General features: G+C 42.9%; 1 protein-coding gene and 1 long non-coding RNA gene across 9 annotated transcripts in view; one reads left to right on the top strand and one right to left on the bottom strand.

Moving 5' to 3' along the window:
* Positions 1–518: 518 nt before the first annotated feature.
* Positions 519–14,139, bottom strand: part of HERC2 (HECT and RLD domain containing E3 ubiquitin protein ligase 2) — a 224,831-nt gene continuing 211,210 nt past the window's right edge. For all 8 annotated transcript variants that reach the window (XM_056555877.1, XM_056555882.1, XM_056555880.1 and 5 more), the window contains exons 91-93: positions 4,627–4,732; positions 2,452–2,664; positions 519–1,424 (exon numbers count right to left, since the gene is read on the bottom strand). In XM_056555877.1, the coding sequence (XP_056411852.1) occupies positions 1,152–1,424; positions 2,452–2,664; positions 4,627–4,732 (592 nt within the window). In that variant the 3' untranslated portion in view covers positions 519–1,151. The remainder of the gene's footprint in view (positions 1,425–2,451; positions 2,665–4,626; positions 4,733–14,139) is intronic.
* The window catches only part of LOC130355579 (uncharacterized), a 44,915-nt gene continuing 33,451 nt past the window's right edge, over positions 2,676–14,139 (top strand). The window contains exon 1 of the long non-coding RNA XR_008888587.1: positions 2,676–2,996. This is a non-coding gene — a long non-coding RNA (uncharacterized LOC130355579). The remainder of the gene's footprint in view (positions 2,997–14,139) is intronic.

Genomic DNA, 14,139 nt, shown 5'->3' with positions numbered 1-14,139 from the left:
GTTGGCACCGCCACATTGGAGGCGGTACTTCCACTCTCCGGCCAATCCTGGAGGACATACGCGCGTGACATCACACACACGTGCGCAACGTCCCAGCCAGTAGAACCAGGAAGCGACCAGGTGAACCATAATACTTGCGGCCAGCCAGATGAATCAAGTCCCCTCATAGACTCACAGAGCGTCGCAGGGGATCGAGAGAGGGACAGGAGAGGTACCAGAATAAACAGGCCACGATCCGGTAGGGGATCTAGAGAGGGAGGCCAATGGCGACCGACTCACCCCGCCTGAGCTCCACCACCTACAGCCCTCCAGACTCAGGTACAGAACCTCTCTGCACCCCTGCTCCATAGGAACAAGAAACACTGAGGGGTATAGAGGGAGGGGTCTTTTTAACCTCTTGTGCTTCCTGTTCCTATGCAGATAGGGGGCAATCTCATGTGGTGCTGTCATGAGGGACTATCTGAAAAATATATATTATTAATAATAATAATAATAATAAATAGTCATACAAATATTGTAGTGACACAGTTTATTTAGAGGGACAATGGACTGCATATGTCATGGAGCAAATCAATTATATACATATTTCCCATAAAATGAAATGACTGAAGCATGTGTTCATTTAAAGTAGAATGTGACAGCAGAAATATACAAACAGAACTGGTGGTAGGAAAACTTGGGGTGTCCCTCACTTTTCTAATTTACATGTAACTGGAAGGAATACTGATCAGCTGCTTCTGAAAATGTATTGATAAGCCGGTTGTCAGGAAAGGAAAAGAAAATGATTAATACTTTCATGTTCTCCACTACACGGTTATTTGCACCCATTAAGAATTTACACAGTTATACAACACAAAATAAGAAAAGAAAAAAACTATTGCACTTACATGTAAAAGGCTGTGCTGCCTCACATTGGGACACTGCACTGTTTTTTGCAATAAACATTTACAACACATATAACAAAACACAATATAAGTGCAGTGTACTTAGGAATAGGCACCTACGCATCGCTTTCAACAACAATGTAAAAGTCCAACGAGTATTTCTTCATATATTTGTAGTATCTACTGCTAAGCTTTGGACTGCCAGTTCCCTAGAATGCAGGAAATCTCAGTGCATTAGAAGAGCCCACTTTTTTAGTCTTTGCTCCCTTAGTGTCCTGTAAGGTAGTCCTGTGTGGAGTCTGAAGCAAATGAATCTGCATCTTCATTATCAGAGTCATCACTGCTGTCATCTGCTGCTGGCTCACCAGTCAGTGCAATCCGTGCATAGTCATCAGTGTCTATGGACTTACAGAAGTGAATGGCGTATTTTAATTTCTCCTCAAGCACCTGCTTGCAAGAATATCTGGGAAGCTTTAGCAGGAAGAAACAGGTATAGGATTCTGGAAGAAAATGATCTGGAGGATTGTATTTATCCAAGACCTGTATAGAAAAAAAATAAACAAACACAAAGATTAGCATATTCAAAATACTAAAAGCATATTCGGTGTAGGTATATTTAAAGGGGTATTCTGACCAAATACATCTTATCTCCTATCCAAAGGATAGGGGATAAGATGTCTGATTGCCAAGGGCCCACTGCTAGGACCCCCCCACGATCTCCGTGCAGCACCTGAATTCTATGCGAGGCTGCGTCTCCAGTCTCGGAAACCTCTTTGTTTCTGGGACTGGAGAAGTGACGTCACGCCACACCACATTTTTAGACATGAATGGAGGGGGCGTGGCATCACGTCACAAGGGGGGGGCGCGTAACGGCACGTCTCCAGTCCCGGAAACAAAGAGGTTTCTGAGAATGCGGGTGCTGCACTGAGATCGCGTGGGCCCCCAGGGCGATCAGACATCTTATCCCCTACCCTTCGGATAGGGGATAAGATGTATTTGGCCAGAATACCCCTTTAAATGCAAAAATACTACTACAGTAGTTCAACAAAATGGGTTGGAGCAGTACTGTATCCATAAAGTAGTCTGGTTAATCTTTCCCCAATAACCGCAAACTTAAAAAAGTAGTAGCTGTCAGCAGCCGAGCCTATAAAATAAAGGTTTATTGGCAACAATACCATTCACACAATACTTTGCTGATGTTACAAATAGTTGATACTTTCTCAAGCCCTTGCTCAGCTACAATTAACGGCATCCATTATATATAAATATGTCACGGGTTTATACGTGCCATGAGAACTCATTTGTAAGTACAATGAGCCATCTGAGCTGTTCAACTGCCTCTGACATTACATATTTATATGCAATTGTTGGCATTTATGTAGCCTTAAAACACGGAATGTCTATTTTTTGCCCACACGGCTTGTACAAGTAAAGCACATAAAACCAATGCTCATATAGAGCAGACACGAATAATAAATCCCATAGCAAGCACAGTACTCATGTAAATGAGCAAGAATGCATGTTGTAAATAGTAATAATACACTTTTACATAACAAAATCAGTTTACCTGAATGACAAAGTCTCTGCCTCTGAAATCTGCTATAGTTCGAGGAAGTCTTGTCCTACCCCACACAAATCTGAGAAACAGGGAACGTTCAGTGTTGGAGAAGGACTCCATCACATCCCAAAACCACTGAATCAGAGAAGCTGTGGGCTCGATCCCCTTATATGTGGCAACAGATTTTAGAAGATGAAGGGGAATATCAGGGCTACCACAGACCTGAAAGAACAAAAAGGATATTATATAACAATTCCTCATATGCCACCACACACAGGCAAATTACAGAGATATTCAATGAGAGGAATGCTAAATATTCACAGAGGTATAATATATTTACCTGATTCTTGTTTAATCAATTTGCCCACTAATATTTTATGCAGATACAGTTCATCAAATCTAACAAAATTAACTTGGGAAGATGGGAGATTTTACTCTATTACATTAAAAGAAAATACTTATATCTCACTCCATAGGGACAAGACTGAATAATTGGATTTCTGATTGAGGTAACCCGGACTGGAAACCTCCAAATGATTGGAATGTGCTAGAAGGTAATATGCTGCAAGGAATATCTGCATCAGATGTGTTACATTTAGCCAAATCAATTAGCCCTCTTACCAAGTGAGAGTTTTATAGTATGGCTTCAAAAAGGTACTCAGACTGAGATATTAGTTACAAGCATCAGCCACAAATTTCTATTAGTAGAATCCATTTTGATTGTTGATCCAAAGCAGCGGGTGACCACATGGATTTAATTTGGTTAACAGAGTGGGTAGGGGGTTGGGCTGTTCAAGTTATTAAAGAAAAAAAATGTCAGCCTGTTCAGTGACAATACTGTATTTTATTCCTCTACTTCATCATCCAGCAAAGCTGCTCTAGCTGTCCCTGTTGAATTGTTTTCCTTGCATGACATTCTTTCTTCGGAATGCTTGTTCTGATAAAACGGCCTGTGTAAAAGGGCCAGCGATCAGTTCATAGGCTGATGGCATCTTTTGTGCGGTCAGTAAAATTATCTATATTGATGTATAATAATGATGTATTAAACCCCTTAATGACCCTGCCCATTTTCCCCTTATTTTTTGCACATCTGACCACTGTCACTTTAAGCATTAATAACTCTGGAATGCTTTTATTTTTCATTCTGATTCAGAGATTGTTTTTTCGTGACATATTCTACTTTATCTTAAATGGTAAATTTTCGTTGATACTTGCATCATTTCTGGGTGAAAATTTCCAAAATGTGATGAAAAATGTGAATTTTTTTTTTTTTTTTTACTTTGAAACTCTCTGCTTATAAGGAAAATGGACATCCCAAATAAATGATATATTGATTCACATATACAATATGTCTACTTTATGTTTGACATGTTTTTACTTTTAAAATACATCAGAGGGCTTCAAAGTTCAGCAGCAATTTTATAATTTTTTTTAAAAATGTTTTAAATTGGAATTTTTCAGGGACCAGTTCAGTTTTGAAGTGGATTTGAAGGGCTTTCATAATTAGAAATACCCCACAAATGACCCCATTATAAAAACTGCCCCCCCCTCAAAGTATTCAAAATGACATTCAGAAAGTTTGTTAAAATTCAAAATCTTAATTTTTGTAGACCCAGTTTTTGAATTTTTACAGGGGGTAAAAATCCCCCAAAAATGTGTTACCCAATTTCTCTCGATTAAGGAAATACCTCATATGTGAATGTAAGTGCTCCCAGGTCGGTAGTCTGCATTTTGTTATATTGTCACATGAACAGGCTGTCCCATTCTTTTTAGATAATTTGGACAAACCCTTTAAAATTGGGGTCTGTGGATAGACTGTAGACCACTATGTCTATGGGGAGCAAGGGATTCTAGTGTCACATAACTTTGGCTTGCATTAGGACGGATTTTGCTACTGACAAGATATAAAGAAACTACAGATCCTGAAAAAAGTCTATGGCCTCCAAATGACATTAGTTGTAGTAAATAGTAGTATCAGTATCATAATTAATAATAACAATAATAATATAATAATAAAAGTATTATTGAAAATAAATTATTACGGTATTTATATGGCACCAACATTTCGTCAGAACAAAAATCAGAAAGTATAGAAACACGTAAACTATTCAAACAAGAGGAATGAGGGCCCTGCTGGCAAAAAATATACAGTTCAATAAAAGTTTATATAAAATGGAGATATACCATTGTTTCAAGTTCATAACCAGTAAAGAGAGAGAGAAGGGGCACAGGTACCACACGTGCCATGCCCTCACGCACTGCAGCAACTTGCTCATCAAATTCATGCAACCTGTAAAGAGGAAATAAGGCAAAAGTTAACTTTCCATTAAAGTGTACCTATCATTTTCAAAAACGTATTTAATATAGGTAATAACATTATATGTATAGTTAAAAAAAAACATTTGTTAAAAAAGTAACCATAAAAGAGCCACTAGCAAAATGATCCTGTCAGGTGCTAACGTATAGGAGAAAAGTCCTTTGTAGAACGATGCAAACAAATAACTATAGCATAGCACTCCCCAACATGAAGGTTTAAATCTTTATTTTCCCATTCTCTGAAGGGCAGGAACAAGGGCAATGGAGTCCGCGCGGGAAGTGAGCGAACAAAAGCTCTACATGTGGGGGCATACCACAAAAGTAAAAGGCGACTAGTTTTTGCCCAAAGAGGACTCTTTCACATTGCCATGGAGCTCTGTCAGCAATTCACTTAAAACTATGGGAGTTTAGCGGAGAAACAAAAAATAGTGCATGCACTAATTTTTTTTTCTCCCCAAAACTCCAGTAAACTACCGGATCCCTTGTGAACCCCATTGAAGTCAATGGGATCCATTGGGACCTGGTGGTGTAGTCAGTTGTGCTCAGACACATTTTAGGGGCCAGTCGGCGCAAAAGGAAAAAAAAAATAATAATAATAATAATAAAGAGAGCCAAATGGACCAAAAACAGGATGGAGCACAGGGGGAATGTGAACTTAGCCTTACTTTATATGCTACTAGACTTGTAGCAGGACTAGGCAGCTAAACTTAGAAAAGGAGATTTTTTTTTGTACTCACTGTAAAATCTCTCTCGTAGCCTTCATTGGGGGACACCTTAACGATTGGTATATGCTCTTGCCACTAGGAGGCCCTGACACTAGGAAAAAAAAGTTCTCCCTTGCAGGATATACCCGCCCACCTGCAGTGAGGTAATCAGTTTTGGCACAAAGCAGTAAGAGAAGCCAACAATGAAAGAAAGGAATCCCAGATAAACAACACAAGGAAAAAATAATCTGGAAAAAAAAAACGGAAAAAAGATGAAGAAATGGGTAAGTGTGGTGTCCCCAATGAAGGCTACGAGAAAGATTTTACGGCGAGTACAAAAAAAAAAATCTCCTTTTCTGGGTCGCTCGTCATAGGGGACACCTTACTGATGGGACATACCAAAGCAGTCCCCTAGGGTGGGAAAAAAAAAAAACCACCAGAGAAAGGGAATCAGTCCCGAGACTGAACTCATGTTCACAAGGCCTGCGGACAAGCCACCAGGCCAGAGACAAACCAGGCCATGGAGATGGACTAGGAAGCCAAAGGAAGGGACCGTCCTCTGTAGAGACTCCGAACACCCGGGCCATATAGAGAGACAAGAAAAGGTCGACCAGGAAGCCAGATGGGCCGGAAGCATCCTGGAAGCAGATAGTAAACAACTCTTAGGAACCCAGCAGGTAGATCAGTGTACGCCTGAGCAGAAGACAAAAACAGGAGGTGGAGACCAGAAACCACAAGAAAAAGAGAAAGACTGAAATCTGCTCTGGAGAGGTCTGGTGCGTGAGAACAAAGACCTGAACAGCTGCAGACCCAAAAAACCCTGTCCCAGGGGCCCGCCATGAGCACCCAGAAGGCAACAATAGCCGGACTGGTGTAATCTGGATGACCTGAACGCCCTCTAACTCGGGAGGACATGGACCCCGAAGGAAGAAAGGAGCGGAACACCCTGAAAAGGGGGCATCCCGGATACCGGAGAGACCGACATGGAAACTGGAGATGTCAGAGTCACCTGGAAGACGAAACCCTAAAGAGTAAGGAAAACAAACGTCCGCGAAAACTCTCTGGACGACAAACTTCCATGTGGAAAAAGAGGAGTACAGAAAGACCGCCCCACCAAATGGGATCGTGAAGGAGTCTGGGCCGGGAACACTCTACATGCCCGAGACCTCAACCATCACCAAGGCCCAAAGAACTGGAAGAGCCACCTGAAAAGAAGGCACGCCACAGCATCCTAGGACAGAGTCCAAGACAAGGAGACTAACCGGACTTGGACCCCAGGGGTCCAAGCAGACCAGAGCACTCTGAAGAAATGTCTCAACAGAACGGGAACATAGGGGGAAACAAAGGGGAACCTAGCTGGGACTCTCAGGTTCTGGGCACAGGAAGGTTACTCCAGAAGACTATGGAGTCAGTGCAGTACAACTGACACAGACAAAAGGGAAGGAAGAATGCACCCTTCCAGGGAGATTGCACCGAGGGAGGAGAAAAGCAATGGTAGGTCCCGAACAACAGACGTTGGCTAGACCAGCTGTTGCCGGCCATACAGCCGTCTCTCAGCAAAAAAAGACAAGGGCCCAGCCGGATACCCAACCTATATAGTGGGAACAGAGAGATGGCATCATCGTGGCGGCAGAAAAAGCTCAAAAAACTATTTCCCCTAGTGGAGGGAAAACAAGGGTGGTCGAGATGTAACTCAAGTACTGGCCATGTCAAGCACACTGATCCCGTACCCCCTGTGGAAAGGGGATTGGCAAAATGCGCCAGGCACTATAGGAGCAGGGTAATGCTGTCCCACTGCCACGGGACAATTACTGGGTGGACGTAGCCCCCAGGCCCCAGCGTCGCTATATGGAGGAGCCATCCTGTGTCCCCAGAGGGATCAGAACCCTGCACGCTGGAGCTGGGCAAAAGACAAGACTTGTTGAGAGCCATTCCGGACGATGACAAAGGCAACAGTAGGTGCCTGAGCCACCCTGGGCAAAAACCCCAGAAAAGTACCTGGAGGCACAGGGAGGGGCTGAACTGACCGTCACCCCATGAGGCCCCATATCAGAAAAGAAGTGCTCAACCGCTACAGAACTGCGGAAACAAAACATATGTAGGGACACAGACACGGGTATCTCACAATAGTAGTGGGGTACCAAGACTGCAGACACAAAAGAAACCATAGACATCCAGAGGACCGGCAGGAAGGGAGGCATGCCCCTAGCAGAACAACATTGCAACCTTAGAAAGGAGAACAGAGTGATGCTGCTGTTGCTGAGAAAAGTCCCACACCCCATCTCCCAATGGTGCCACACACCAAGACTGTAGGCGCAGACTCAAGAGATGAAGAATGTATGTGGTGCAGAAACCATGCAGACACAGTCTGACGTACAGGTAGAAAAAAGGTCCCATGAATCCACAGAGACACACTTTGCAGAACTTCACCTGGAAAGAGAGCCACCGCACTGCAGCCTCAGCAGAAACAGGGGGAGGTGACCAGGTGGATTAGCAAACCATGCAGACACAGTGTGGCTATGTGGCATAGGGACCATGGCCATGCCGGTTCCCGCATATGGAAACACACAGCGAAGTGAGATATTAGCCTTCAGACAGAGTAGCAGGTATGCAGAGAGGGACCTGGTAAAATAGGGAACCCTGCAAACCAGTATGTGGTGCATTGTATAAGGCCCATGGGGCGAAATGGGGTGACTCACTCTGAACTACACTTTGGCAGTAGGTTACCTGAACTACCGTCCACGGTGTGGAAAGTGTATGGTAGTGGACCCGACGTAGTAGTAAGCCATGCGGAAAACAGTCTGTCCGACTGGTATAGGATTCCTGAGATCCCAGGGTCACTCCATTCAACCTCCCACAGAAAGCGGGGTACTGGAGTGATGCCTACAGGAGACCTGGTGGTGTAGAAGACCCAACAGACGAAGGACTGTCTGACTGGCATCAATCCCGTGTACCTGTAGGGACCCTCCGCCAGACTATTTCCGCGGCAGCCCTGAGATCAGAGACCGATGGTGGCGGAAACTGTGCAGACAACAGTCTGGCTGAACTAGAACACCTCCAGGTGCTGGCGAAAAGGGGACAGTAAGATAGGCGATAACTGTGTCCCTTTGTCATAGGGTGAGGAGTTGACAGATCCGGCCGGCGGGACGCGTAGAAAGTGAAAGTAAGAAGCTCCCGGCCGTTCGAAGAAGAAGATGCAGCCGAAGCTGCATGAATAAAATAGCGAGGGTTAACCCCTCATTGCCGGAACCACAAAAAACAGCATCAGGAATAGGTGGGTTGGGTTGTATATTCACCTCAGTCGCCACATACTCACCCAAGATGTCTTCAGACAGCTTTTTAGACACCTGCATCATGTCAGGCTGAGACAGCGGGTTGAGCAGGGAAGATATGGGACCCAGACCCTAGGTGTAACCCCAGGCGCTGGACGTTGGCAGGAAGGAATTAATGGTGCATACTCTATGCCCCGTGCCCCGTATGGAGGAACAGGTAGCGCCATGCTCCTGAACCCCAACCTGAAAAAAAAAAGGAAATAAAAGGGAGTAAAGAACCTGACTAAATATCCCTACTAGAAAATGATTTTAAAAAAAAGACCAGGTCTGGGGAGCAACCAGACCTGTGTCTTGCCTCCTACTGACACTAGCTAAAAACTAATAACCTCACTGCAGGTGGGCGGGTATATCCTGCCAGGGAGGAGCAAAGTTTTTTTTCCTAGTTTCAGCGCCTTCTAGTGGTAAGAGCATATACCCATCAGTAAGGTGTCCACCAATGAAGAGCAAGCGAGAAAAGTTACTGATATATAGGGTTTAGCAGCACAGTTAAGATTTCCTTTGAGGCAAGGGGTACAGTTAGATGACATAAGCAACATTAAAATGAAATAACTAATCCACAGAAAAGTTTTCTTCTATTTCTTGAATCCAAACAATGAAAATGTCATGGAGCTGGAAGAGATTTTAGAAATGTTTCTACCTATTATGATTTGATTGAAATCAACTGAACTTTTATCTTCACAAAAGCTTTTGATTCTCACAAGATAAGGGCAGGAGTCCTCTTTCAAGTCTATGTGACTGGTATTCAGGTTTACATAAGGAGCCTCAATATCCTAAACTGGAAAGACATGAATCATATTCTTAAATCCTACTGCTTGCATTAAAAAGTGCTGAACAGACCTCATGGAGTTATATAAAACCGGTCTTATTTTTCAGATCAAGAAATCCCAGTCCTATCCAACATCACAGTAAAGAAAGCATTTTAGTTTATTTTCAAGTAGTGGCTGCATGTTTCAAATAGATTTCTTTACACACAAATATATATATATTTTAACACAGTCAGCTTTCCTGCGCGGAAGGGCCAGTGTCAAAGCTCATTGACTGTTCAGTGCTGATCATTCCTAGGTAGTACTTGCTTGGTGCTCTGGATTTTTGCAAAAGTCTGCCAGCTGTTGGTGAAGCAGCCTCCGCTGTCTACTACTCCACCTACCAGCACTTCTTTGAGATGACAGGTATAAGCTAGTCTCCCAAATTTCTCTCTTCCTGGCATTTCAGAGACTAACTGTGTTATGCTATTGGAGCCCAAGTACCATTGCTAATCTATCGAGGCTTACTATTGTTTGGCGGGGTGGGTGAACGACAAAATGATGTGACTGGAAGAAATGTATTATAGGAACTGGCAGTTCCGTAGGTCTGCATCTGGATAGAATGGGTTTGGGGATACAGCACAGTACAGAAAATTGGTACAAATCATATGGTAGAGCCTATGAGCTTTACCATGAAGGGGCATAACCCAGAAGCTTTGGATTTACTGATGTGGACAAGAGAAAGTTTCAAGAGAACCCACACATTTTAGGGTTACACAGGAGTAAAGTGGGCCGAACCCAATTAGTTTGGATTGTGATGAGTGATCTGTATCTCCAGTAATAATATGTTCTGTGCTCCTACATTAGGTTGACATGTTCCACCCAAAACTATACAAACTTAAATCCTATTAACTCTGTATGGTTAACTACAATACATAACTGACCATAGCCATATACATTTAAAATAGCTGCCCCACCAATAAAATGGAAAGTTGTTTTGGTTTCTGTTTTGTAATCCCAGATAACCCTTATAAGGCCTTAAGCATATACCCTGTGGAGTGCATCCAATCATCAAAGGATAATACTTAAAATACAATATCTAGCTCGCTATCTTAACACACACCTTCTCCTTGTTTCTTGATATAAGCGATACAGGTTTCAACCTAATAGATTGTTATGGCCTTTTCCCATTCCACTCAATTTGAGCTGCTGTAACTCAGCACGGCCACTATACAATGAATGGAACAATGGGCTTCTGGCCCCTTTCCCAATGCACATCTGAGTGCAGCAGCTCTGCCTCCCTACCGATCGGCTATTGATGGCCTATTCAAAATATGGGCCAGAAAACAAAGTCTTGGAAAACCTCTTTAACCCATTAAGGACTCCGCCCATTTTGACCTTAAAGGGGTATTCCAGGCCAAAATTTTTTTTATATATCAATTGGCTCCGGAAAGTTAAACAGATTTGTAAATTACTTCTATTAAAAAATCTTAATCCTTCCAATAGTTATTAGCTTCTGAAGTTGAGTGTTTTATGCTAACTGCTCTCTGATTACTCACGTCCCGGGAGCTGTGCAGTTCCTATGGGGATATTCTCCCATCATGCACAGCTCCCGGGACGTGACATCATCATTGAGCAGTTAGACAGAAAACTTCAGAAGCTAATAACTATTGGAAGGATTAAGATTATTTAATAGAAGTAATTTACAAATCTAAAAGTAAACAAGAAACAACAGTGGCACCGATACCTTAGGCCTCCTCAGACCACGAGATGGAGACGGCGTCCCGCTAGTCTGGAAATCCACCCTGGCAACGGAGGTGCTAGGACAATAAAGACCGTAGTCACCAAATAGTAGTAAATGAAGAAAAAAGGTGTCCTGCACTCACCGCTTCAGTCCAGGTAATCCTGCTCCCATCTCGGGTCACGACTCGAACACGTGTTCGAGTTCGAGTCGTGACCCGAGATGGGAGCAGGATTACCTGGACTGAAGCGGTGAGTGCAGGACACCTTTTTTCTTCATTTACTACTAATTTACAAATCTGTTTAACTTTCCGGAGCCAGTTGAGATATATATATATATATATATATATATATATATATATATATATATATATATATATAAAAAAAAAGGTTTTGCCTGGAATACCCCTTTAACCCCTTGGGGACGGAGCCCATTATGACCCTAAGGACGGGAGTGTTTTTTGCAAATCTGACGACTGTCACTTTAAGCATTAATAACTCTGGGATGCTTTTACTTATAAATTTGATTCCGAGACTGTTTTTTCGGGACATATTCTACTTTATGTTAGAGGTAAATTTGTGTCGATACTTGCATCATTTCTTGATGAAAAATTCAAAAATTTCATAAAAAATTAGAAAATTTTGCATTTTTCTAACTTTGAAGCTCTCTGCTTATAAGGAATATGGATATTCCAAATAAATTATGTATTGATTCACATATACAATATGTCTACTTTATGTTTGCATCATAAAGTTGACATGTTTTTACTTTTGTAAAACATCAGAGGGCTTCAAAGTTCAGCAGCAATTTTCCAATTTTTCGCAAAATTTTCAAAATCAGAATTTTTTTTAGGGACCAGTTCAGTTTTGAAGTGGATTTGAAGGGTCTTCTGGTTGGTCTTCTGGCCCATAAATGACCCCATTATAAAAACTGCACCCCTCAAAGTATTCAAAATGACATTCAGTAAGTGTGTTAACCCTTTAGGCGTTTCACAGGAATAGCAGCAAAGTGAAGGAGAAAAATCAAAATCTTCATTTTTTACACTCGCATGTTCTTGTAGACCCAGTTTTTGAATTTTTACAAAGGGTAAAAGGAGAAAAATCCTCTCAAAATTTGTAACCCAATTTCTCTCGAGTAAGAAAATACCTCATATGTGTATGTCAAGTGTTTGGCGGGTGCACTGGAGGGCTCAGAAGCGAAGGAGCAACAATGGGATTTAGGAGAGTGAGTTTTTGGGGGGCATGTCCCATTTAGGAAGCCCCTATGGTGCCAGGACAGCAAAAACCCCCACATCGCACACTATTATGGAAACTACACCCCTCAAGGAACGTAACAAGGGGTACGGTGAGCCTTAACACCCCACAGGTGTTTGACAACTTCTTGTTAAAGTCGGATGTGTAAATGAAAAAAAAAAATTTTCACAAAAATGCTGGTTTTTCCCCAAATTTTACTTTTTTACAAGGGGTAATAGGAGAAAATGCCCCCCAAAATTTGTAACTCCATGTCTTCTGAGTATGGAAATACCCCATGTTTGGACATCGAGTGCACTGCGAGCGAATTACAATGCTCAGAAGAGAAGGAGCGCCATTGAGCTTTTAGAGAGATAATTTGTTTGGAATGGAAGTCGGGGGCCATGTGCATTTACAAAGCCCCCCCCCCGTGGTGCCAGAACAGTGGACCCCCCCCCACATGTGACCCCATTTTGGAAACTACACCCCTCACGGAATGTAATAAGGGGTACAGGGAGCATTTACACCCTACTGGCGTTTGACAGATCTTTGGAACAGCGGGCTGTGCAAACCAAAAAATTTAATTTTTCATTTTCACTGACCACTGTTCCAAAAATCTGTCAAGACAACTGTGGGGCGTAAATGCTCACTGTACCCCTTACTTATTACATTACATGAGGGGTGTAGTTTCCAAAATGGGGTCACATGTGAGTATTTATTTTTTTGGGTTTATGTCAGAACCGCTGTAAAATCAGCCACCCCTGTGCAAATCACCAATTTAGGCCTCAAATGTACATTGTGCGCTCTCACTCCTGAGCCTTGTGCGCCCGCAGAGTATTTTACGCCCATATATGGGGTACCTTTTACCTCTTGTGAAAATAAAAAGTAAAGGGCAACACCAGCAGGTTAGTGTAAAAAATTTTTTTTTACACTAACAGGCTGGTGTAGACCCCAACTTTTCCTTTTCATAAGGGTAAAAGGAGAAAAAGCCCCCCAAAATTTGTAGTGCAATTTCTCTCGAGTACGGAGATACCCCATATGTGGCCCTAAACTGTTTCCTTGAAATACCACAGGGCTCCGAAGTGAGAGAGAGCCATGCGCATTTGAGGACTAAATTAGGGATTGCATAGGGGTGGACATGGGGTATTCTACGCCGGTGATTCCAAAACAGGGTGCCTCCAGCTGTTGCTAAACTCCCAGCATGCCTGGACAGTCAGTGGCTGTCCAGAAATGCGAGGAGTTGTTGTTTTGCAAGTGCTAGAGGCTCCGTTTTGGAAACACTGCCGTACAATACGCTTTTCATTTTTATTGGGGGGGACAGTGTAAGGGGGTGTATATGTAGTGTTTTACTCTTTATTAGGTGTTAGTGTAGTGTTTTTAGGGTACATTCACACTGGCGGGTTACGGTGAGTTTCCCGCTAGGAATTTGCGCTGCAGCGAAAAATTTGCCGCAGCTCATACTTGAAGCAGGAAACTTACGGTAAACCCGCCCGTGTGAATGTACCCTGTACGTTCACAGGTGGGGGGGGGGGGGGGGGGAACCTCCAGCTGTTTCAAAACTACAACTCCCAGCATGTACTGACAGACCGTGCATGCTGGGAGTTGTAGTTTTGCAACAGCTGGAGGTACGCA

Source organism: Hyla sarda, chromosome 2, assembly GCF_029499605.1.
Source record: "Hyla sarda isolate aHylSar1 chromosome 2, aHylSar1.hap1, whole genome shotgun sequence".
NCBI classification, from domain to species: Eukaryota; Metazoa; Chordata; class Amphibia; order Anura; family Hylidae; genus Hyla; species Hyla sarda.
Note: the sequence above shows the minus strand (reverse complement) of the source record. Positions and strands in the feature narration are given on the sequence as shown.